The sequence below is a fragment of the Pogona vitticeps genome, chromosome 1 (assembly GCF_051106095.1).
Source record: "Pogona vitticeps strain Pit_001003342236 chromosome 1, PviZW2.1, whole genome shotgun sequence".
NCBI classification, from domain to species: domain Eukaryota; kingdom Metazoa; phylum Chordata; class Lepidosauria; order Squamata; family Agamidae; genus Pogona; species Pogona vitticeps.
In genome coordinates, this window is record NC_135783.1 from 212,189,379 (window position 1) to 212,214,296 (window position 24,918).

Sequence of the window (24,918 nt, forward strand, 5' to 3'; positions counted from 1 at the left end):
ACTGCACAGGGAAGCCATTGAAATCCACAAGCACCAGCAGAACTTCAACAAAAAAGAGGAAAGTTTGAAACAACAAAACTTGGCTTCCAGTTCTGAAAAATACAGTGTGCAAAAAGTCAACAACCTCTATCCAGCCACAAGGACAGGGGATAACTACACACAAAAGACCAGCTAATGACACCCATCAATCACAGTGACAGATCTCCTCCTTATCACAACAATACACCCACAACAAGATACACTAATCACTCATCTCCTGAATAGGACAAAAGCCTATCTCACAGCCATAAATACTCCACTCCCAAGCAAACTATACCAGAGCACAGAGTGCTGTCCTCTGAAGATGCCGACATCAGAGACTGGCGAAACATTAGGAAGAACAACCTTCAGAACACGGCCAAAGAGTCCGAAAAACCCACAACAACAATTGGCCCTTCTTTCTTCCAAAACAGGAGGAATGAGGTGAGTGTGTGCGGGATCATTGGGAGGCACAATCAGCATGTGCAGCCCCATGCCTCTTGCACATGTTATAAACAATTCTCTTTCCATGGATAACCATAGACGGATCAGATCAAATGAAATCACCTCATGTCTTTGTCACTGATTACTTCAATAACAGGGCAAGCCACTTTCTTTCTGTTTAAATGGATTCTCTCCAGCAATGGCTCCAGCCATCCTACATTGCATTCCACATGAGAATCTAGGAAAGTCAGCACATCACCTAATGAAGAAAACAGAAAATGGATTACTTCCATCAGAACAGGAGAGACAGAACAAATCTGAAAAAAATGAGACTTAATTAACCCATGTGAGATTTTTCAGCTCCATGGTGTGAATGAGATGATGGTGAAAATCCTACTAGTTTATACCTGCTGACAAAACATAGTGTAAATGTCAGTGAACCACTGCAAGTTAAACTGCTAGTGCTGGTATTTGTATGATTTGATGTGCAACAGCAAATGCTTACGCTAGCTTCTTAGTATGTGGAAATTTGCTACCAAGTTTTATGTTGATTGCAATATGATAGTATAAAAGTCCAATATAATTTCAGTCACTGAACTCCGCCCACCCCTTTGAAGTTCCCATAGGTTCTATAAACGTTTATGCATAAACCTAATGAGTTTTCCATTTGGGAAGCAAAGCAATCACACACAAACAGCAAGGACATACAGAAGGACGAGCTGGTTGATCAATAAGATACAAACAACACATCTAATGTTTCTAAACTTTAAAAGTCCAGACAACAAGGCAGTAGCTACTGTCATTTAGCTATGCAGCTTGTACAATTTATGGCTAGAACAACTTACACTGCTTGTACAGTTTATGCAACCTGCACAAAAACTGTTCTTGCAAAGGCAGCTTGTCATTCTCACATAAGAGAAAAGAACAAATGAGGATTTACATCTTTATTTCCAACACTTAAAAAAAGCACTCACTGAAAATGGAAGTGCTAAATCCAATCATTAGTCTCCATATAGTAGGTCGATCAAATGAATGAGACTTCAGTAAATCAGTATTTATGTAATTTCTGTGGATTCTATGTATTTCCTCTATCTGGAATTTACAATTAGACTTAGATCTGTATCAACTTTCAGGGTTGTTTTAAACATTCATTTTCTCCATATCAACACCAATTCATAATTAGTACGAAATTCATGCAATCATAAAACTCTCTACAGTAGCTGGATTATGTCAGTTACTTCAATTCATCAATCATGCCCATGACAGTATTCATTAGTTGACTTGGAAAACACTGTGGCAACATTTTTCCTCCTATTAATATAGACATTCAAACACTGTAACAGACATAATAAAAAGCTAATCAACTGATAAGAGTAACCAAGACATGCATCTACTGATGCATGAATTCTCATTGGTGAATTGGAGTATCATTGGAGGTGTTTGCTTAGCTCTGTGTGACCAGCAACTGGGTGTCCACTATCTGGACTAAGAGAAGACTTCTTAAAAATATTCTGTTGTGTTTGTGCAGAACTTTGTTCGACATTAAAAATGATAAAAGACTTTTTGAAAGAATAATGTTGAATGTGAATTCCACCCAAGTGATACAAAATAGACAAAGCTGCACCCCAAACCAGGTCATTAAGAGTTCTGGCAAGTAAGTAGGTATACTTACTAAATTAGTAGATGTATTTGTATTATTAGTGGATAGGGCTTTAAGATACTTCAAGAGATCATTGGAAAGGTCCCCCAATAATATCAGTACAATAATGTAAACAACGAAGTAACAGGAACCTACAGAACAGATTGAACTACAATCTCTCTTAGCAGGCTGCCCCTTATTTGTTAGTTTACCTTAGCTGGCACTTATTTGCTTGTATACATTCACTCAGAGATTCTGGTAAATTAGAAAGACTAAAATGTTTCCATGTACATACAGTTTTTCTTCTATAAAAACAAAAATCATATTTGGTGGAAATGTTAACTTGTTACACTACTAAGCTTCCCTGCTTGATTTACATCATTATTAACTAATCAACTGATTACATTACACTTCACTCTAACTGTTCACTTCTGACTCCATAACTCACACACTGACAGACCACTAATTGAGCCCTGACTGGAAAAAAAAGATGGGGGAAAAATCTGAGGTAGGGAGGGAAACAACTGGTCACTACTGCATTAACTGATGCTCACTGCAACTCCCTTTCAGCCAAAGCCTCGCAAAAGCATCATATAAAGGTCCAATATAGTCAACAAATGTAGATGCATTATTTTTAAAAAAGAAGGGAGAAGTTGGCTAGGGAAGAGAGAAAGAAACAAGGGTGCTCGGATGCATTAACTACTGCTAAGTTGACTGTGAGTATTTTTGACAATGTCACTTCTTTCCAGGATTCTTTCAGCAATACCTGTCAAAGAATTCACCTGCTGATCTGTATTATTTGGTCTCTTTCACATCTGTCAGATTTTATTGCCTTGTTATAAGGCAATGACTTCCAGCTGGATAATTCTGGATAATTACCTCTGGCAATTGCTGCTCCAGCCAATCTTGCTCGTATTAAGCCATGTCTTTCTTTGAGGTGAAGGATATGGACTTTGGGAAACTGTGCCATGTACTTGTCCAATTTGTCCTTGAGATATGCTAAATTGGAACAGAGAAAAAGCAAATGAATGCATCACAGATTCTGTCTACTCAAAACATCACAGAGGGAGAAAGGAAAGCACCTGTCCTTAGTCACTGCATGCTGTTGGCTACTGGGAAATAGCAACACGTTGCCTTCTCCTGGTGGCTACGATGGGGCAGACAATATGGATTATTTTCAGCACTACAGTGCTGTTCTGTTACCCTTGTTACAAAGCTATCTGTTGTTGGTTAACTATTAGCTATTGTTGAGCTGACTCTAGTGAAGGATCAATACCACTATCAACTTGTGAATGAGTAGGCGGGTACCTCATAAAGAAACAACAGAGAGAAGCATATCACCTCTTGTATCAAAAGCATGCCAAGGTGACAGATATTTTAAAATACACAACTTTTCACTTACAGCAATTGACATGTTTTCTTTCTTTTAATTATGCTCCCTAACTGACTGTCTAGGAGACAGGATGGTTTACATTTTGTTGCTTCTAAATCTATTTTTAGTGTACAGTATGTGTACTTGTCATTTACTTGTAAACCACCCAAAGAGTGCTTTAAGCACTATGGGGCAGTATATAAGCCACATGCTTTGCTTTTAGCAACGCTTTTACTTACCATTATTAATATAATATTACTAATTCTTCTTTGATTGAATAATTTACTATTTTTAGCTTTTAAAATTGTGTTTTTAATTATGTAAACTGTTCTGGGTCCTTTTTAAGGAGAAAGGGGGGGTAAAAATATTTAATATAAAATAAAATAATAGTTTTGCAATCTAGAAACTGTCTCTCTCAAATGGCATTCGTAGCCAGAGTGCAAAACAGCATATTTATAGAAAAGATGGCTGCTCACACCAATTGTAGTTCTAAAGCTACTTCAAGACATAAAAATTGCTTTTCCTTTCTGTTTAATCAAAATAATTTAAAGGAAGGCCCTATTGGGTTACATCATACAGGTGAGTCTCCTGCCCCTGGAAATGTATGGAGTTCTTTGTCCATCAGCCTTAAGATGTGCCCTCTGCACCTGCCACACTGTTGAAACTGTCTCTCCCCCTCCATGAAACCAATAAATTTTTGATCTGTGTACATTTAAGCGAAATAAAAACTATCCATTTCTCCTACACATCCCTGTACGGGGGATGGAGGTGGGGAGCCATATAGAGAGTCAATGAGTCTGAGATTCGAATGAAATGAAAGCAATGTCAACAGACCAGAATAATGCAGCACCATTTGTACCCAAATACTGGCAATTCTTTTCTAAATAACAGATTGCTTGAAAAACAGAATATATCCTAGCTGTAGTACCAGTTGTAAGGGGAAAATATTGACTTACCTTTCGTGCTGAAGTCATCCACCAAAATAATTTCTTTAATAAACTGAGGAGGAGAACGGTTGAGGACACTATGGACAGAGCGCAGGAGGGTAGACCACACTTCATCAACAAAACACATGATAACACTGGTGGTGGGAAGCTCATTGTGGACAAGAAGATCTGAACATCTACAGGGACAGAGGTGGAGAGCCTTGACATAACAAACGTGCAATGGGTACAACCACATACAGACGGCCAGAGGGTTGGCATCTTTCTCTTTATCTTGCCACAAAGCATAACATTAAATTCTAGATTCAACTGACGAAAGTTGGTGGGTGAAGCACCATGCAGAAAATCCTTTTCATTTCTTAAATTTATTTCATAATATTTTAATACTGCCTTTCTCTTCTTAAAATCTCAAAGCTGTTATAATAAAACCAGGTACAATAAAACCAGTTATTATGACTAATATCAAAGATAAAACCATAAAAGAAATAAAATAATCAATTGAAAACAGGTTCTTTAAAAAACACAGGGTAACTCAACCTTAGCACTAAGAAAAATTCCCAGGCAAATCAACTGATATTTAATGGAAGGCCGAAATACTGAGAGTGCCCCTAAGAGCAATGGAGAGATCTTCCCACATATTAGGCACACCCTATTGTGTCTAGGGAAGCAGACTATAATCTATGAAAGCTCACACTGAAATATATGTGTTAGTCTTTAAGGTGTCACAACTGTCTTCTTGTCTTTATTTTTGTTATACAGCAGAGAAACCTCTAGTCCACACTGCAAACAAACGAACCTCACTGGACCACGGGGCCAGAGCATGCCTCCCAGAGCTAAAGATGAGGCTGTTTTGTATGAGATATCCACATGATGTGACTGGGAGATGGTCTTGCCAAACAACTGGAATGCTGCAAAATATTTTGTTGGTTGAGTTATTTATTTTATTTATTTGATTTGTACCCCACCCATCTGGTCTATAAGACCACTCTCATCTTTGCAACCAAATAGCAACCTCCAATGCACTTAAAGCAGAGCAGGCGAAGTATATACAGTACTACTTCGTCTTCCACGGGCCTGTGCCTGCCCTTAGGCAAAGTGAGTCAGCAGCCTCAAACAGCAGTGTTACGAGTATCATGAACTTGGGTTTTATTGTACAGTGGTGCCTCACAAGACAATTGCCTCGCAAAATGATGAATGATGAAAGAATTTGCTAGACAGTGACTTTTTTTGAGCAATGTTATGCTTCCCAAAACAATTGTTCCTATGGACAATTTTTGCTAGACAAGCCTCACAAGTTCTCACAAGTTTTCCCACCCCAGCCTCCAAGACAGAGCCTCCAAGACAGTTCCCCACACATTGGAACACAAAAAAGGGGACGAAAGTGTATGCTGCTGGCTTTCCACAGTCTCTCCTAGAAAAACACCAACATAAACTTTCTCCCCAACTTTTTTAGGATAGAAAAAAGTAGATCTTATATAATAAATGTGTTTTAATTAGGAAGAAAATCATCTTGCAAAGCATTACCTAAGAGGCTGTGGTTGCAAGTTTAAATAATACAAGAATAGTCAAAATAGCAAGAAACCAAAAAGAGATTATAAATAAAGCAGAAATTATAAATGTAATCATTTATTAACATAAGTTATACTTCACCAGATTTAAGGAAATCATAGGGATCAGTAACACACCCAAAGTACAATGTATGAGCTTCCACCTAAGAAATCTACTTTTATGACATGGTATTTCCCTTGCAAGGTACAAGTTAGAATGGCTCTGTCACCTCCTACCCCCTTCTGTCCCCCGACCCCCCAATTCATCGTGACCCCCTGGCTGCACCTCCCACTCAGTACAGGGCTGCACAGCCCCAGTCCTGCCAGAGGCCAAGAGAACTCCTCATTTTGGGGTGCCCTGCAGGACTCCCATCAGAGGCTAAGTGTTCCTCCCACAATCCTCTAGTGCACAGGTATTAGCATAAAGTAGCTAGGTGTTCCACCCACAATTAGCATAAGGTATCAGCATATGCTAATACTTGTGCACTAGAGCAGTGGTCCTCAACTTTGGGCCTCCAGATGTTCTTGGACTGCAACTCCCAGAAGCCTTCACCACCACCTCTGCTGGCCAGGATTTCTGGGAGCTGAAGTCCAAAAACATCTGGAGGCCCAAGGTTGAGGACCACTGCACTAGAGGATTGTGGGAGGAACACTTAGCCTCTGATGGGGGTCCCGCAGGGCACCCCAAAACACTGTAGAGCTCTCTTGGCCTCTGGCAGGACTGGGGTTGTGCAGCCCTGTACTGAGTCGGAGGTACAACCAGGGGGTCATCATGAATTGGGGGGTCGGGGGACAGAAGGGGGTAGGAGGTGACAGAGCCATTTTAACTCATATCTTGCAAGAGAAATACCATGTAACAAAAGTGGTTTTCTAAGGGAGAGGCTCATTATGATACTCTAGGTGTGTTGCTAATCCCTGTGATTTCTCTAAATGTGAGGAATTCAACTGCATAATTTGTGTTAATGGAAGATTGCACTTATGATTAATTGTTTTTTCTAAATTTCATCTCTTTTTTTCTTATCAGGATCTATTACAAAAATGTAGTAAGTCCTGGTAATGTTTTATATTCCTTTCTTTTTTTTACTTTGTGGTGAACAGATCAGGGTAAATGGAGTTACCATTGTCAGGAGCCAGAGGGCTGCTTTGATTCCTTTTATCCTCTTTCTTTATTGTTGGAGAAAGAAAAAGGGCTAAGGTCATCTAAGACCCCTTGAATTTCCAAAGGCAGTGTAGGTGAGGAGACTGCTTTTCCCCAAGATGATATGGGAAATTGCGTTTTGCAAGATGATTTTTGCAAGATAGTGATTTTTTCCCCAATTGGAACTCATTAAATAGATTTTAATACATGCCAATGGGGAACTAGCTTTCACAAGATGATGTTTTCTCAAGACAGTGATTTCCAAGGAACGAATTAAAATCATCTTGTGAGGCACCACTGTATTTTCGGCTAGGGATGGAAAATGCTGCTTTCTCTCTTGTCAAAATAATGTGGTTGGTTTTGAGTACTGCACAACTTGGCATGGGTGCAGGAGTGTGATGCTTACTACTGTGCCTCAGGCAACAACAACCTTGGGCTGTTTGACTATTTTTCACTAATTCACAATATTTGCTATCTAAAGAAGCTTCTTTACTCTACCTTATGGTCAGGTAGCATTAGCATTTTTTAAAAAAATACTAACATCCAGAATAACTTCTTGTGATTAAAAATAATGACATAGAAGTCTACAAGCACAGGCAGGAACTACTAGGGCATTCAGGCAGATTCTCTCTGGAATTGGGGTAAGGAGCTTGTGGCCTTCCAGATGTGGAAGAACTGCTGTTCCCATCATCTCTCATCATTGACTAGGATGGTGAGACCTAGTGGGAATTACTGCCCAATGGAATCTGAAGCGCCAAAGGTTGTGTGGCCGTGAGATAATTTTTTTAATGGCTAGGTTACATCTAATCAGCTGATGCTGCTTGGATCATGGCTGTTACATCTAGGCCTACCAAAGACCACTTTGTCAAAGGCCTCCTTAGATCCATATCTGGTCCCAGAATTTAGAAAGGCGTGTTCTCAATTCCCAGACAGAAGCTAAAATCGACACAGAAAATTTGAGTTGCTGCATCTCCTTTAATTGAGATATGCCTTATAAGGCATACAGACTTGTACTAAAATTTCTGTTGCTTACCACTAAATCAGTTTTGTTCCTGGCAAAGAATATTCCCTAGCCAGCAATAAAAATAAAAATGAAATCTAGGCTCCAGCCTGTTAAGACAGTTGGCTTCTGCATGTAAAAGCACCCGCCTCCACAGAAGAAGCAGGGTGGCCAATATAGTCTCATAACACCAAGGCCCACAAATGGTTTTTCCAGAATAATAATTTTTTAAAAGCTTGGCAACTGCAGTGTGCTATAATGAAGTGGAGTCAGGAATATTCTGCAAAGGAGAAGTGCACTAGATGTTGTAGCATATGGAAGACAACTGAAAAGAAAAAGCTGATGGTACAACTGAAATGTGAGGAAACAGAACATCAAGCATCCACGAGTTCTATAAATCAGCCATCACTGTTCAAACACAATGGAAATAGCTATTAAGTCACTTGGAATGCATTGTTTCATAGGGACTCAGTTCATATGCCAAACTTTGACTATGTCATCACCACTTAGATTGGTGGCTTCATCAAGGTGGAGGGTAGATAATGATATTTTAAAAAACCAAATTGATTTAAATCACAATTTAAATAGAAAATTTGATTTTTTTAATTTAAATCTTTAAAAAATCTGATTTTTAAAAATTTAAATCATGATTTAAATCAAATCCACCCTGCTATGGTGTGTCCCATCAAATGTGTGGCTGCACTAAGGCACGTCCCACCTCAGTGCTTCCAACCCGGACTCTGGTTAAATGATTTTAAAAACAATCAAAATGTAAACCCCAATCCCTTTGCTCAAAATCATGCCTAATTGAAATTATGTTACTTTTTAGAACCTGAACGAGTCTCTTTGGTAACTGGAAGGTATCAGAGTGGCTCCTCCCTTCAGGCCTATAGGCACTGCCATAAGAGCTGGGCTGAGGATACTGTTGGTCTACAACTCCCATCTCACCACTAGCTACGTATGTTGGCCAGGGAGAGATGGGAATTACTTTTCCAAAGATACCTGGAGGGCCACACATTCCTTTGATATGTACTACCAAGCCTTGACTACTAAGAGAAATGTAGTTGTCATATCTCTCCACATGCCTAGTTATTCTTCAGCACCTACCAGTGACGAATGTGTGGTTTCTTGAACCCCATATGTTGCCATAGCAACAGCAAAGTACTAACAGAAGCACTTCGCTTAAAACACCCTGAAGTTACCAGAGCCACTGCCAGGTTCAGAGCTTTGGAAATTAACTTTTCAGGCTATAACTCACAGCATCTCCAAGTTAGCTGGCAAGAAGATTCTAGGAAGAATCTTCTGATTTTAATGGAAAGGGAATGGACTAATTTCAGCATCCCTGGAAAAGACCCTGATGTTGGGAAAGTGTGAGGGCAAGAGGAGAAGGGGATGACAGAGGATGAGATGGTTGGACAGTGTCATCGAAGCAACCAATATGAATTTGACCCAACTCCGGGAGGCAGTGGAAGATAGGAGAGCCTGGCGTGCTCTGGTCCATAGGGTCACGAAGAGTCGGACATGACTAAACAACTAAACAACAACAACAATTTCCTGACCTGCAGAAGTGGAGTCTAAACCCTTGCACTGGCCCCCCCAGAAATGTCAGTGTCACTACTAGTAACTGCTGCTGTTAAATCAACACTAGGATGACTGTGTGGACACTGGACATTCTTTAAAATAAAATACCATGTTACTTATATAGTAGATGTTGTGTTTTTTTAGTTTGGAAAGAGAAAAACAATCCTGGTTTCATTCCAAATGGGAAGAAAACTAGATTTCTAGTGCACTCTAGTGGCTGCACACCGTAAGTCTGAAATTCTAGAAGAAATTGGTTTCTCCTTTGAATAAGTCATTAAGGACATACTGTACAAACAACGAGGTGAGCTAAGAGAGAACTGGGGTAGCTACGGCAAATGTCTTAAAGCACACCTAGGAAATCAACACACCTTCTCTATCTGCTATGTAGCCATTTACTCTTGATTATTTTTATGAAAAAGGCTATACAGTGGAATTGTATACAGTGACAGATTTTACTTTCTTGGACTCCATGATCACTGCAAATGGAGACAGCAGCCCCGAAATTAAAAGACGCCTGCTTCTTGGGAGGAAAGCGATGACAAACGTAGACAGCATCTTAAAAAGCAGAGACATCACCTTGCCAACAAAAGTCCGAATAGTCAAAGCTATGGTTTTTCCTGTCGTGATGTATGGAAGTGAGAGCTGGACCATAAAAAAAGCAGACCGCCGAAGAATTGATGCTTTTGAACTGTGGTACTGGAGGAGGATCTTGAGAGTCCCCTTGACTGCAAGGAGAACAAACCTATCAATTCTAAACGAAATCAACCCTGAGTGCTCACTGGAAGGACAGATTCTGAAGTTGAGGCTCCAATACTTCGGCCATCTCATGAAAAGAGAAGAATCCTTGGAAAAGATGCTGATGTTGGGAAAGTGTGAAGGCAAGAGGAGAAGGCGACGACAGAGGATGAGATGGTTGGACAGTGTCATCGAAGCAACCAATATGAATTTGACAGAACGCCGGGAGGCAGTGGAAGATAGGAGGGCCTGGCGTGCTCTGGTCCATGGGGTCACGAAGAGTCAGACACGACTGAACAACTAAATGATGATGATGATACAGTGGAATGCTGCTGCCCATGTGGAGGGCAGGAAATTAGAGCAGTGGAACGAGCTAATGCTTTTAACTGGGGGAATTCTTTTTATTAAAGGGCAGCTTTAAATGAGGGGACAAAAATGCAAAATGCAATCCCAATTACATCTGCAGCCCTTCCCTACTAGAGCCACTGTCACTAGAAGTTGGGGAAGAGCTGGATCGAAAATCTTCTCAATAGTAACTTCCTCTCTGGGACTACTCTTTCTAGGAAGTTCATGCTCATTCTCATGGCTCTTCAGTGCTACACAGATAACCTTTCATTTGCCTTTTCAAAATACTGCTTCACTTCACACGGGCGTTTCTGAAGTTGTATTTTTATTACCTTATTACATTGCTTAGATGCTTTTACATGGTGTTTTCCTTCTTTGTTTTATACTTTATTTTTCAAAAATTACTGTGAGTCTCTCTGAAAGTAGGCAAACTGAGGAGGACATAAATTCCACAAAATAAAAACATTTACAAAATACCACCCCCCGAGCCAGAATCCCTAGGAACTGACTTGCAGGTGCTCGTACTCGTAGGTGTTCCTCACACCTGTCTACCACTTGCCTTGGTTCTCTGCGGCTAATGTCTCTAAATGAATGTTGCAAACATGATGAACTTTATGAAAATGTGATACACCGTCCCCCAAAATGACAAACCATCACCACCAATAATAATAGAAGCATAGCCCCCAACTGGATATTACAAATTGCAAATCCTTGAATTTTCTTCACCAACACTGTGTCAGAGTAGGAGCTGCTTGTCGGAAAAACAGAGCAAAGCAATGTTTCTTTGAAGTGAAATTGGTCAGGACTCAGGAACAAAATCTCAGATGTGATCCGTAACACAAAGGAAACAACTTCAGTTCTACAATCTTTAAAGCCCAAAACCAAGGGGGTGAGGACCGATACCATCCCTCAAATAGCAGTTCTTACCTTCTCCTGCTCTCCCTTTCTTTTCCAATGAAATATATTGAATTAGAGCCTCTTCCTAAGATTTTGCCACCTCCAACTAGTCTACAGGGGTTCCATTGGCACTAGTAATACACATGACTGTTGTGAGAATTTATATTCAGCAAGACAAACCTACCCCAGGGCCCCTCTCAGTGCTGCCAAGGATGCTACAACACAGAGGAAGGCAACTTGCAGCCCTCTATACATTACCGAATTATAACTGCCACTGCCTTTTACTGTTGTCTGTGATGGCTGGGAGTGATGGGAACTGCATTCCAAGAACATCTGGGGTACCCTTGCTATAATGATGCAGCAGATTTATTTATTTTTTAATTTTTCTGATTCCTCATGTAAAAGTGATTCCAGCATTTGAAAATGTAGACTAATTAGTGACTCTCATTGCCCAAGGAACATCTGGGACCAGACAAAAGGGATGTGGCTCAGAGATCACTAGGAGCAAGACTTATATTGTCTACAATGCAGGGACAGAATTTTGTAAGTTTCCAGCTCTCACTGGGTCTCATTCAGCTGAAGCATAGCACTACTCTATCACCTGATGCGACCTGTTCATTTGCAGCATCCCTCCTGCATTACATCCTGAAACAACAAGCAGTCAACAAGACCCCACTTTTCCTCTTCTCTATTCTCTTCTTACTTTTCACATTTTGCCTGAATAAGACATTAATCATGAAAGCTTGTAATTGGGGGGGGGGGACCTTGGACCTTTGGCAATCCAGCTGTTTTAGACTACAACTCTCAGAATCCCCAAATTGTATTGTCAATAATAAAGGACTGTGAGAGTTGTAGTCCAAACCATCTAGAGTGCCAAAAGTTCACCACCACCGTTTACATAATTTGGGGGGGGGGGGGGGGGGGCTTTGCATTTTTTTACAATGTATTCTGGGTTGGCCTAATAAATACAGTGGTGCCTCGCTAGATGAATGGTGAGTGATGTTACACTTCGCAAAAGGATTGTTCCTATGGGCAATTTTCACTGGATGAGGTTTGGTCCTTGCCTCGCAAGATGGTGTTTTTTTTTTTTTACCCTGTTTAGCAAGATGGTTCCCCCCCCCCCCCCACTGGAACACACATTATTTACATAAGACTTACTTTTTTATCCCAAAAAAGTGGGGGGAAAAGTGTATGCTGCTGGCTTTCCAGGGTCTGCCTCCTAGAAAAACAGCAATACTGTATATACTTTTTTGGGATAAAAAAGTAGATCTTATGTAATTAATATGTTTCAATAGGAGAAAAAACTATCTTGCAAAGCATTGCCAACAGGGCTATGGTTACAAATTTAAATGGTAAAAACAGCTAGGAAGTAAAAGATAAACAGATAGTAAAAACACCAGAGAAATCACCCATTAACACAAATTATGCTATTTAGTTTTATACATTTGGAGAAATCTTAGGGATCAGCAGCATACTCAAAGCAAAATGGATAAGCCTCCCCCTGGAAAACCACTTTTATGACATAGTATTTCCCATGCAAGATATGAGTTAGAATATCTCTGTCACCTCCTACTGCTTTCTGTCCCCTGACCCTCCAAGGCATGGTGACCCCCTAGCTGCACCTCGCACTCAGTACAGGGCTGCACAGCCCCAGTCCTGCCAGAGGCCAAGAGAGCTCCTCAGTGTTTTGGTGTGCCCTGCAGGACCCTCATCAGGGGCTAGGTGTTCCTCCCACAATCCTCTAGTGCACAGGTATTAGCATATGCTGATACCTTATGCTAATTGTGGGTGGAACACCTAGCTACTTTATGCTAATACCTATGCATGACTAGAGGATTGTGGGAGGAACACTTAGCCTCTGATGGGGGTCCTGCAGGGCACCCCAAAACGAGGAGTTCTCTTGGCCTCTGGCAGGACTGGGGCTGTGCAGCCCTGTAATGAGTCGGAGGTGCAGCCAGGGGGTCACCATGAATTGGGGGGTCAGGGAACAGAAGGGGGCAGGATGTGAAAGAGGCATTTCAATTCATACCTTGCAGGAGAAATACCTTGTCATAAAAGTGGCTTTCTTACAGGAAAGCTTACCCATTGTACTTTTGGTGCACTGTTGATCTCTGTGATTTTCCTAAATGTGGGGAACTCAGCTACATAATTTGTGTTAATGGGGGATTTTCCTGGTTTTTACAGATTGTTTTTTTTTTCATTATGATCTATTACAAAGGCACTAAGTCCTAGTGATATTTTTGTATTGCTTTTTCCCTCCTTTTTCCCCTATGGTAAAGGATCAGGGCAAAAGGAGTCATCATTACCAGGAACCAGGTGGCTGCTTTGACTCTTTTCACTCTCTTTTTTTGCTAGAGAGAAAAAGAGGGGGATGGTCATCAGAGACCCATGTATTTCCAAAGGCAGTGCAGGTGAGGGGATTGCTTTTCCCAATATGGTATGGGGAACTGTGTTTTGCAAGATGATGTTTTCTGTGGATAATTTTTGTAAGACAGTGATTTTCCCCCCTATTGAAATGCATTAAATAGATTCCAATGCATTTCAATGGGGAACTGGGTTCTGCAAGACAATTAAAATCGTCTTGCGAGGCACCACTGTATGTATGAGTTGTACAGCTTAGCAAGTTAAGAGAGCCTGGCACTGGGAATTTTAATCCCCACTGTGTGTCATGCCATTTTTGTGACCTTGGGCAAGCGGTACCATCCCAGAGCACCACCAGGAGGGAGTGGTAAACCACTTTTTAGACCCCGGGAAGGTCACTATGATTCTGAAATAACTTGAAAGCACATTGCTATTATTATTTTAATAATTATATCTCAATATGAATTTTGAATGTTAAAGTTGTCTATAATGAAATGCTTATTGGAATTTTTTTTGTTTGGAAATCAAAAGCCCTAGGAGTAGAGGAAAGGTACTTGCAAAACATTTTTTTCTGTCATTTTGTCAAAATAAAAGCTTCCAGTTGACAGTCTCATCGCCAGTCTACAAAGCAACAAAGTCTGAATATAACCCACTATCATAAAGCAACAGCAGAAGATCTGCAGATCTAAGGAGCTGATAATAATTTCTCCCATTTCAATGAATTTGTCATTTTGTATCATTGGCAGTAAAATAAAAAAGAAGAGGCAAAGGGCTGGGTCAGGTCTAAGTCTTTCCTGCATGAACAAAAGGCTGAAGGAAAAGCATTTTTCTCATTTTCTACTTGCAATTCAGCTATGGGTTTGATGTGTGCCTTACGGGGACCTTCGCTCCCTAAGCTCTAATATCTCCAAGTGGATCTTGAGAAGCCCAGGACATCATCCCAAAGAACTTCTCATAGTCAATTCTCTTGACTGTTTCTTGCCAATATTTTATGCATTTGTTGACCTCTCATCCAGATAGAAAGCCCCATCTGCTTGATAGCATTTTGTTTGGGGAAGCGGCTACTACACTTCCAAGTATCCTTTCTGGCAAGAGATTGTAGCTCACTGTTAGTGCCCATGGTTTCCATGCAAGAGACTCTCGGCTCTGTTCTTGACACCTTTAGATAAAAGATAGCAAACGGTGCAAACAGCTTCTAACAAAAGCCCTGGAGATACACTGGGAGTCAAGTTTGATGGACCTGATGAGACCCCCTTGGTATAAAGGAAATTTCCACCTTCATGGGTACTGCTACAAAATGGGCATTGGGAAGCAGGAGGCAAGCTGCAGTTAATACAACAGTATTTATATGCCACATAATCAGAGCATAAGTTGTTTCAAAAAACGCCTGCACCCAAACTTGTTTTATTAAAGTATTTATTTTCCACCATAAATAAAGCATCTCAGGGCAACTTACACACAATATACAGTAACTGTAAAAAACAATGAACACTTTAAAATTATTTAAAACAATTTAAAAGCATAGACACTGTAACAGAAGTCTGTGACCAAATCAGACCACAATCCGTAGAGCTCAAAAACCTGACTGAAGAGCCATGTTTTAAGCTGGAGCTGGAATGAGGCTAATCAGGTCTAGTTGGGCTTTTACAGACAGCTAGATGTGTTGCAAGCCTTTGCCCACTGGTGTAACTTTGAGACCCCTTAGATTGCCAGAAGCTAAGAACAGGCTCATTCTAGTAGCAGCCTCCAGTTTGTGGAAACCTCTCCATGGGATGTATGGCTGGTCTCCTCTGTTGTTATATTTCAGAAACAACAGAAAATCCATCTGTTCTGAATTACTTTTAACTGAGGCATTTTACTGGCACGTTGCTGTGTTCTTAAACTTTTCTGCACATGTTATTTTATACGGGCAGAATTGTGCTTTCATGTATCCTTGGATATGTTCTCATAATTTTAAAACAATTTAATTAGATTTGACTACGATATTCTATTTTGTTTGATGTCTTGTATGAAGTTGGACCAAAATGTCATCTTATTAATATTCTAATATTAAAATAGTATGTGTATCAACACTGCAAATTAAGATATCACTCTCAGAAAATGGATTGCAATAGGACCTCCAAATGAACCATTAAAAAAGGAGAGCTGGGGATTGGCAGAGGGTGGGAGCAGATAAAACACATCAGTCCCAACATGTCATCGGCCCCACCCACGTGGGTGGCCACACACTTGACCTGTTTTTTTCCACCAACTGGAGTGAGAGTGGTCCGATAGTGACTGACCTTGTGTCGGCCGCTCTGTCATGGTCAGATCATCACCTAATAAAATGTAACCTCAACATGGCCCTCCCCCCTCGCAGGGAGCAGGGACCTATTGTTATGGTCCGCCCTCGAAGGTTACTGGATCCGATTGGATTCCAGGATGCCATGAGAGGTGCTATGACTGACCTGGCTGGCGCTCCTGTCGAGGCTCTGACCAGCAGCTGGTTTTCTGCGGCGGCCAGGGCAGTAGACATGATCGCACCTAAGCGCCCTCTCCACCGCAGAGACCGCCCGGCACCCTGGTTTAACCAGGACCTCAGGGCGTGGAAGCGGTTTAGGAGACGGCTAGAGCGCAAATGGAGAAAGGACCCGACGGACTATAATTGGATAGCTGTTAAGGTCGCCACTAACCTTTACCTGGCTAAGGTAAAGGCTGCCAGTCGAACATACTTCGCTAACCGGATAAGCGAAGCGTCCAACCAGCAGGCGGAATTATTCCGTATAGTGCGCGACCTATCCGGAATTGGTCCGGGCAATAGGCCTCCCCCTAGTTTTTCACCAGACCAATTTGCAGCATTTTTAAAATCTAAAGTGGAGGCCATCCGCCGGGACCTCTCTCCTTTTTTGAATACAGTGAGTCGAGCTGAGATGTCCAGCGCTCCGTCTTGCCTGGTGATTTTTGATTCCTTTCACCCTGTCACGCCTGACACTGTCGCCAGGGCACTTGACCGCTGTTGTGCCACCACCTCCTCCCTTGACCCTTGCCCGGCCTGGCTAATCAAAGCGGCCAGGCCTACAACAACGGAATGGGCTACTGTAATAATTAATGGGTCTTTCCTTGAGGGCAGATTTCCATCTGCCCTCAAGGAGACACTCATTAGGCCAAGTTTGGCGGCAGATGAAATTGGCAATTATAGACCCGTCGCCAACGTTTCTTTCTTAAGCAAGGTGGTCGAGAGGGTGGTGGCCGACCAGCTTCAAGCGCTTCTGGATGAAACAGATGCCCTGGATCCATTTCAGTCGGGGTTCAGGCCGCGCTATGGTACAGAAACGGCATTGGTCGCCCTGTGTGATGACCTATTGAGGAAGGCCGACAGGGGCAAACTGTCTCTGTTGGTCCTCCTCGATATCTCAGCGGCCTTCGATACCATTGACCACGGTATCCTCCTGGGGAGGCTCTCCGAGGTGGGAATTGGGGGCCTTGCCTTGGCCTGGCTCCATTCCTTCCTGGAGGACCGCCCCCAGAGAGTACAGCTTGGGGAGAGTTTTTCGGCCCCGTGGAGTCTCAATTGTGGGGTTCCACAGGGGTCAATTATCTCCCCAATGCTGTTTAACATCTATATGAGGCCGCTGGGAGGGGTCATTCGGGGGTGTGGAGCCCGGTGTCATCAGTACGCTGATGATACTTGGCTCTACATCTCCTTTCCACCTACCGCAGGAGATGCCGTTTTGTGCCTCCAGCGCTGCCTGGAGGCCGTACTGAAATGGATGCAGGAGAACGGGCTGAGGTTGAACCCGGACAAGACGGAGGTGCTGAGGGTGGGTGCCCCCACAGTGGGGGGGTTGGGAAACTCCCTCTCCTTTGGGGGGGTGACCCTCCCTGCCAAGGATGGGGTCCGCAGCTTGGGGATCCATCTGGACCCGGCGCTCACCATGGAATCCCAGGTGGCGTCCGTGGTCCGAACCGCCTTTTACCATCTTAGGCGGATAGCCCAGCTGCGGTCCTATCTTGATGTGGGGGCCCTCACTACCTTAGTACATGCGCTTGTAATCTCAAGATTAGACCACTGTAATGCGCTCTACGTGGGGCTGCCTTTGAGGCTGCTGCGGAAACTACAGGTGGTGCAGAATGCTGCGGCCAGACTTATCAGTGGCGTAAAAAAATACCAACATATTTCTCCCACTCTGGCCGCATTGCATTGGCTGCCCATCCGTTTCCGCATCGACTTCAAAGTGCTGATGCTTTCATATAAAGCCCTAAACGGTTTAGGGCCTCGATACTCGGCGGAACGCCTTCTTCCACCAAGTTCTACCCGTGTCACTCGCGCGAGTCAGGAGGTGAGGCTGAGGAGCCTAACGCCGAGGGAGGCCCAGAAAGAAAAGACAAGAAATCGGGCCTTCTCGGCGGTGGCTCCTCGCCTCTGGAATAACCTTCCCCCTGACATTCGCACCGCCCCCTCGCTGGGTATCTTTAAAAAACAATTAAAAACACTGATGTTCCGGCAGGCCTTCCCCACCGCCAGTTCCTGACCTTCCCTATTTTTCCTTTGCCCTAGTCTTCGTTTCACTTCGTTCTTGTCTTTCCCCTACTTTAAAATTTTATTAATTTTTATTGTAAATTGTCATTGTTGTAAGCCGCCTAGAGTGGTCCTATGTGATTCAGATGGGCAGGATATAAATTAAATAAATAAATAAAATAAATAAATAAATAAAGAATGAGGGGCCAGTGTGGACACTGGCACCAAAACAATCCACAGCTTCCCTGCAATCACCTAATCCAAACAGAAGTACTGTATAAAACAGGTTGAGAATCAAGCTGCAGCAAAACTGAATTGCTCCGATTGCAGCATGAATGATCCAAATGTTATCTTGTGGATTCAAAGTGAACTCAACTTTCCACTGACGTCTATGATAAGTACACAGTTCTTTTATTGATTCTGGATTGCACCAGATCTAGTTTTCCGGTTCACAATCCCAAACAAACATTAACTAGGAAATGCACAAATGAATACCTTTGAATGCAATATAATATAAATCCAAATAAATACGACTGTCCAGTTAGTTACTTAATGAAAGAATTGCTGGAACTCATTTTGTTAGAGAACAAAATAGGAACTCATTCTCAAAAGAGAAACAATTGCACTATCTTTTTTTTTTAACTATCCTTCTTGTTGCCTTTCTCTTGCATGAAACCCATGCATGGAACCACACTGCTTTGTGAGACCCTGTCAGCTCACATTAAGGTGATGCTGCGGCTAATGCATTGATTCTGTCTGCTTTACACAAATAATTGATACCTACCATGTGATCAAATGTAAAGCACCTGTTCTATGCCAAGTTGTGTCTGCCTGTATATAGTTTGTCTGTGCCCTACAGTAAAGGGAAGTATTTAAACCTTAAATGCTCACAAATGTAAACTGGGGGAAAGGAAACAAATAACAGAGAGCAAGCTATTTAAAAAAATAAATTGTATGCAATAGTGAATGTGTTACAGCATACCCACTGTAAGGGGTGGGGGAAAATAGAGTTAGAAATGCATTCATGCTACCTTGACAATAGAAAGAGCAAATAATTTGGTTTGCTGATGTGGACGAAAGTCAAGCGCTCAGGCTCTGTGTCAGTGACTCAGTGTTTGTTTGGCAGTCCATAAACTGGCCTATCCCAATTGGCACAGCCCATTTCTGCAATTGACTGGAAGCTCTTGTGTTATTTTAGAGGCAGCTGGTATCAAGCACGATTCTCTTGGCACGAATATTGCTTCTTCTAAAGGCCAACGGTATTCTTCAAGCAAAAAGGAAATCCTTGTGCTCTACATTCAAGGCTACAGAAACAGTCTCTCTTTTTTTGGAAGAAACCTGTCTGTCGCCAAATATTTTGTTACGTTTTCAGTAGTAATGTGGCCTGTCTAATCTGATGGGCACACTTCCAGTTTCCAGTGAATATCGTGATGCTTGCATTAGAACTCCCATAATTGTCCGGGGTGTTTTCCTTGAAGCTAAACTTGCCTCACCTTTTTTTGACTCCAGAATACTACCCTAACTATACTTACTTTGTAATTCTATTCCCATTTACTGGGAAGTGAATCAAAGTGAATACAAACTGAATAGGAATAGACTGCTAGGCATGCCTGCTTGTGGCAAATCCCACAAACCCCTGCACACTTAAGGAGGTACAGTCACATATTACACATATTTATTTGAAAGAAATGTGCAACCTGCTTTATTTTGTAAGAAGTCAAAAGTGGATGCAAGAAAGCTAACAAAGTACCTGTACAATAATTAGAATAAAAAACCACCCAAAATCACTGGGGAGACAGGTGAAGTCAAGGTGGATTCACATACCCACTGGAACTCCAGTCCAGCCAAATTATTTTGGCACCTGGAGGAGAAACAAATCCCATAAACACCTCTCTCTGGAAGTAAAAATACAATCATAATAAATTAAATCTAATCACTTGCTCACCTTTCAGGACTGCCAAAATCTGCTGTATCACTCCATCTAATAGCAGGTCTTAGAAGCTGCTTAAAGGAAACTAGAAGTTTCAACCTTGTTCATTACAAAATGCTTTTGGCTTTAGTACCATCACAAGAGAGGATCCAAAGGGACAGTTAGAATTAGCACTCATCAAGTGCTCACTAGGGACAGATTTACCAGCCAAGGGTCTTCCAGAAATGCCAAGTATCACACTTTGTTTCACTTCTTTTTGCTATCTCTGCATCATGCTCTTTTATTCTTCTTGTTATTTCCAATAACACTGGAGCACAACCCAGCACTCAAGACAGAAGAAATGTTGCAAATGGAAGTCCTGGAATGCCCACTAAGTACAATGCCACGCACTTCAAAGCCACAGTCCTCTTATAGTTCAGCACAGTTATTACCAAAGCCTGGAAATATTATTTTTGCACCCTAGCACTCAGAAATTTCTAACACAGTCAGTGGCCATTTGAATCATCATATGAAGAAATATACAGAATCCAGCACCCAAATACAGTGGTGCCTCGCTTAGCGATCGCTCCGTTGAGCGATGAAATCGCTTAGCGATGGGGTTTTGGCCATTGCCAGAGTGATCGCTTAGCAATGGCTCCTATGGGGGAAAATCGCTTTGCGATGATCGTGGGGAAGCGATCACGGCAAAGCCCCCATTTTTGGCCAGCTGATCGGCGGTTTCAAAATGGCCGTCCGCTGTGTTGCCTCGCTTTAGAGGCACCGAAAATGGCAGCTGCAATGGAGGATCTTCGCCTAAGGTTAGTTTTAAAGCCCATAGGAACGCATTAAACAAATTTTAATGCGTTTCTATGGGCTTTTAAAAATCGCTTAGCGACTTTTTCCCGGAACGGATTAACGTCGCTAAGTGAGGCACCACTGTATTTGCACATGAAAGGGAGAGCAGTACTCTTGCATGTTTAGAAGTTCTGTGGCAGAGGACATTTTCATCAGATGCACCCAATCTGTGCAATCCGCACCTGCTGAAATTTCCCTCTGCCAGAAACCTATTAAAGTTACAGAAACTCACCCTCCTTTTTTATGTAGCCATACTAATGACCATGACAAATGAAGATTCTGGGACGTACAGTCTAAAAATGTATCTTAACCAAGCTCTGGCCACTGCCTATCAAATCCTAACAACAAGCATGGTCCAAAGAGCTCTCTGTACTCCAGTGGACACCTGTTAAGACTTTCCATATCTGTCTATAGAGCCAGAGGTTTGGAATTTGATTCCCCAGTGTGCCTGCTTGACAAGAGTTGGACTTGATGACCCATAGGTTCCCTTCCAGCTTGGCAGTTCCAATTATTATTAATTTCCAGCTCAACTATAGGGATATGTGTGGGTACATGTTTGTATCAAACATAGAATAAGCTTTATTAAACAACTGTCCTAATTTTCTAAATGAAAAGAATGATGATTTATCTTGGGGAAAGGTTGTGGAAACAAATTTTCTAGAAAAACAGCTACATGGCATCTATCGCTTAAATAATTAAAACACACCTAACCATTTTATAAATTGAAGCAGATCTCTAAGCAATAATGACAGTATTATTAGGGAGATGTTTACAATAGTGTTATGTGGGGAGATAGGTGTTTGTACATTAACCTATAATGATTTGGTATGACAGAAGTTGAAAGGCTGGGTATGAAACTCAAGAAGCAGTTATTATAAATATATATATTAAATAAATATATGGAGAGCTGCATTGATATGGGGTGAAAGTATGAGCTGCAGCTAGAAATTATACAGGCATCATAATAATCATCTTAGAACTACACAGTTGGAAGGTCCAGCCCCTATCAAAGAGGCACAGTGGGGAATCGGCACTCCCACGTTCTGGCTTCGCAGCCACATAGCTCAACTCTTGAGCTATCCAGCAGTTCATTCAGCAACCAGAGTAGAACTACGGGCAAACTACTTGTTTTCATCTATTATATGAAAAGCATCCAGGCTCATACTTGTGGTTTTCCTTAAAATTAATCACTATATTTTCTGAAGTGCTATTATTTCCATTGCTACTCCAACTTACTGACAAGGAGGCCAATAAGGAACTCATGCTAACCAAAATCTCTGCTGTGCAATGCAAGAAAACAGATCTTACCCCTTGGGCCTTGTATCGTCAATGGCTCGGTCTACTGGGATTAAGTCACTGAGATAGACGTTGAAATTTCCCTCATTCCATCTTCTTTTTGCCTCTTCTTGCTTCTCCCCTGGGACCACAGCAGGACGTCCAAACTGGCCTGGTGCTTTGGGATCTCTTGGGGTAAGTGTCCTATCAATGGTCAACACTTTGTGCAGCCTAGTGTTTTCTGCAAAATGGACTACATCATCACTGGGAATGTTTTTCTTTAGTTGGCCCTTATCAACTAAACTGGCCATGCCAATGTTCCCCGGTTTTGTTCTTTCAGCCAAAATTGCTTTTGTAAGAGGGTGGCCTGTTTTAGTCATATTAACCACCTCCAGTTTATTATGCTTGCTTTTGCTGTCAGGAGGCTGTATGGTCTTTTCCATCCATCCATTTACTTCGGCATCAGCCAGAAGATTTTGAGTGGCTGGAAAGACAACCCGGGCTTCTTCTTTGCTTATAATAACAACTTGATTGTTCCCAAGATATTCCTTTGCATGGGCCATTTTGATATCACCCTCTTTGGACAGCTTTCCTGCACCTACTGCCTCCAACGTCGTCTTCTTTGCTGCTTTCGAAAGTGCCACCTTGCTAGCTAGTAAATCCAAGTTTCCCATTTCACCATGGATATCTTCAGTTCTTACTATCCCTTCAGTCCTGTTCACTGGGACTTTTATCACACGGAGTACTTGGGGGCTCTCCAGAGATTCATCCTGTTTGCTTCCAATTGGCAATTCCCACTTTGATGCAGCCAAAGAATCTTTTCCTTCTAATCCCACTTGAAATGAAGCCCCTTTTCTTTCCCTGGACCTCTCAGTTGATGGCCTCTGCACCTTGGGAGTGGCTTGGGTTTTGACAGAAGCCACGCTCTGGGTCACTTTGACAAGGGGCTGCCCTGTGGCAGCTGCTGCGTGGGTCCTCTGACCCCCCTTGGGAAGCACTGGCTTTGTTTGCAGAGGCTTGGTTGAGTTTAAACCCCCCTCTCTGTCTTTCTTTTCCATGGGAATGGAGAAGGGCTGAGGTGGACTCCACCACAGTTTGACGGGGATTGTCCTGCGAAGGACCATCATTTTCGCCGCCTCTGCTGCCTCAGCTACTTCTGTGTTTCCTTTCGCACCAGTGGGTGGCTTCTGCCCCTTTCCCACTTCTTCTTCCAGTCCCTCCTCCGGTCTTCCAGCTCCAGCATCCTCCGGGTGGTCCCTATCATCTCTCCCATCCCTTCCCAACCTTCCTGGGGGTGGCGGGGGTGGAGGAGGAGCCCCCTTGGACTCCTCTCTGGACCACCTGCCCAAGCTCCTCTTCTCCGGGTTTCGCCACCCTCGGAATCTCTGCCTCTCCTGCTGGATCATCTCCTCTTTCAGCACTTTGGTGTTGATCTCACTGAAGGAAAACCTGAGGGCTGCCATGTCAAAGAGCAGCCAGATGATGGAGGCGGCGAAGATGAACGCGAAGGCTCTCCCACTGCCTCGGAAAAGTTTCCGGAGTTTGTTCATCCTGGAGAAAGTTTGGAGGCTTCTCTGAGAAGTTTACAGCGAACGCTCCTGCTTCTTCTTCCCTCCTCCTCTTCCTCCTCCTCCTTCTCCCTGCGGGCCTGCTTACCTCTAACAAGGCAGCGAGAGCAACGGCACTGGCAGCCCCCTCGCCCTGGAACACGTCTGCATCTCGATCCGGGAGCAGCCTCAGCTCCTGCCGGCGGCGGCTCCTTGCTTGCGTGGCAGGTTTGCGGCGGGGCAGCCACGCCGCCGCAGCTTCGCGTGGGCCATGCCGTCGCATGGCATGGCCCCGGCCGGCCGCCCGGCCGCCACGCGTGGCTCCGTGGGCAGAGGCTTCCGCTTCGAGCCGCTCGGATCCTTAACCTTACCTTACTCGGCCCACCCCTCTCGCCTTCCCTCGACCTCTGCTCCCCGCTCCGCCACTTCTCCCTGGTCCGCCACGCTGCAAGGAGACGGGACGGGAGGGCTGCGAATCAGCTGGAGAAATGGGACTTCCCCCGCCCCGCCTGCCTCCCGCCCTCCTTCCCGCCTGCCCGGCTCCCATTTCTTCCTCGTAACTCAACACCAGAAGAAAACCATTTCAAGCCTGGAAACTTGGCGGGAGCGGGGCTGCCCGGCTGCACCTTCTCGTGTCTGTTGGGGGAAGAAGCTGAGGCAACAAGCAAGGCGGACCGTGCGAGTTTTCTGAGGCGGGCATTTCCTTGTTGTCACAGGGAAGTGGGCTTTCGTTAGCCTGGCCTACTCGAAAGTGGGCGCCACTCTTGGCCTTTTTCCTCTGAGAGAGATTTCACTTTCTCTCCTAGCTTCCTC

At 43.0% G+C, this 24,918-nt stretch overlaps 1 protein-coding gene and 1 pseudogene across 2 annotated transcripts in view; one reads left to right on the forward strand and one right to left on the reverse strand.

The window, feature by feature from the left end:
* GALNT5 (polypeptide N-acetylgalactosaminyltransferase 5) overlaps positions 1-24,250 on the reverse strand; it is a 56,349-nt gene extending 32,099 nt beyond the window's left edge. For both annotated transcript variants that reach the window (XM_020801174.3, XM_078376409.1), the window contains exons 1-4: positions 22,592-24,250; positions 4,430-4,596; positions 2,981-3,100; positions 586-721 (exon numbers count right to left, since the gene is read on the reverse strand). In XM_020801174.3, coding sequence (XP_020656833.3) covers positions 586-721; positions 2,981-3,100; positions 4,430-4,596; positions 22,592-24,108 — 1,940 coding nt within the window. In that variant the 5' untranslated portion in view covers positions 24,109-24,250. The remainder of the gene's footprint in view (positions 1-585; positions 722-2,980; positions 3,101-4,429; positions 4,597-22,591) is intronic.
* On the forward strand, positions 13,682-13,834 carry LOC144586201 (U1 spliceosomal RNA; annotated as a pseudogene).
* Positions 24,251-24,918: the final 668 nt, after the last annotated feature.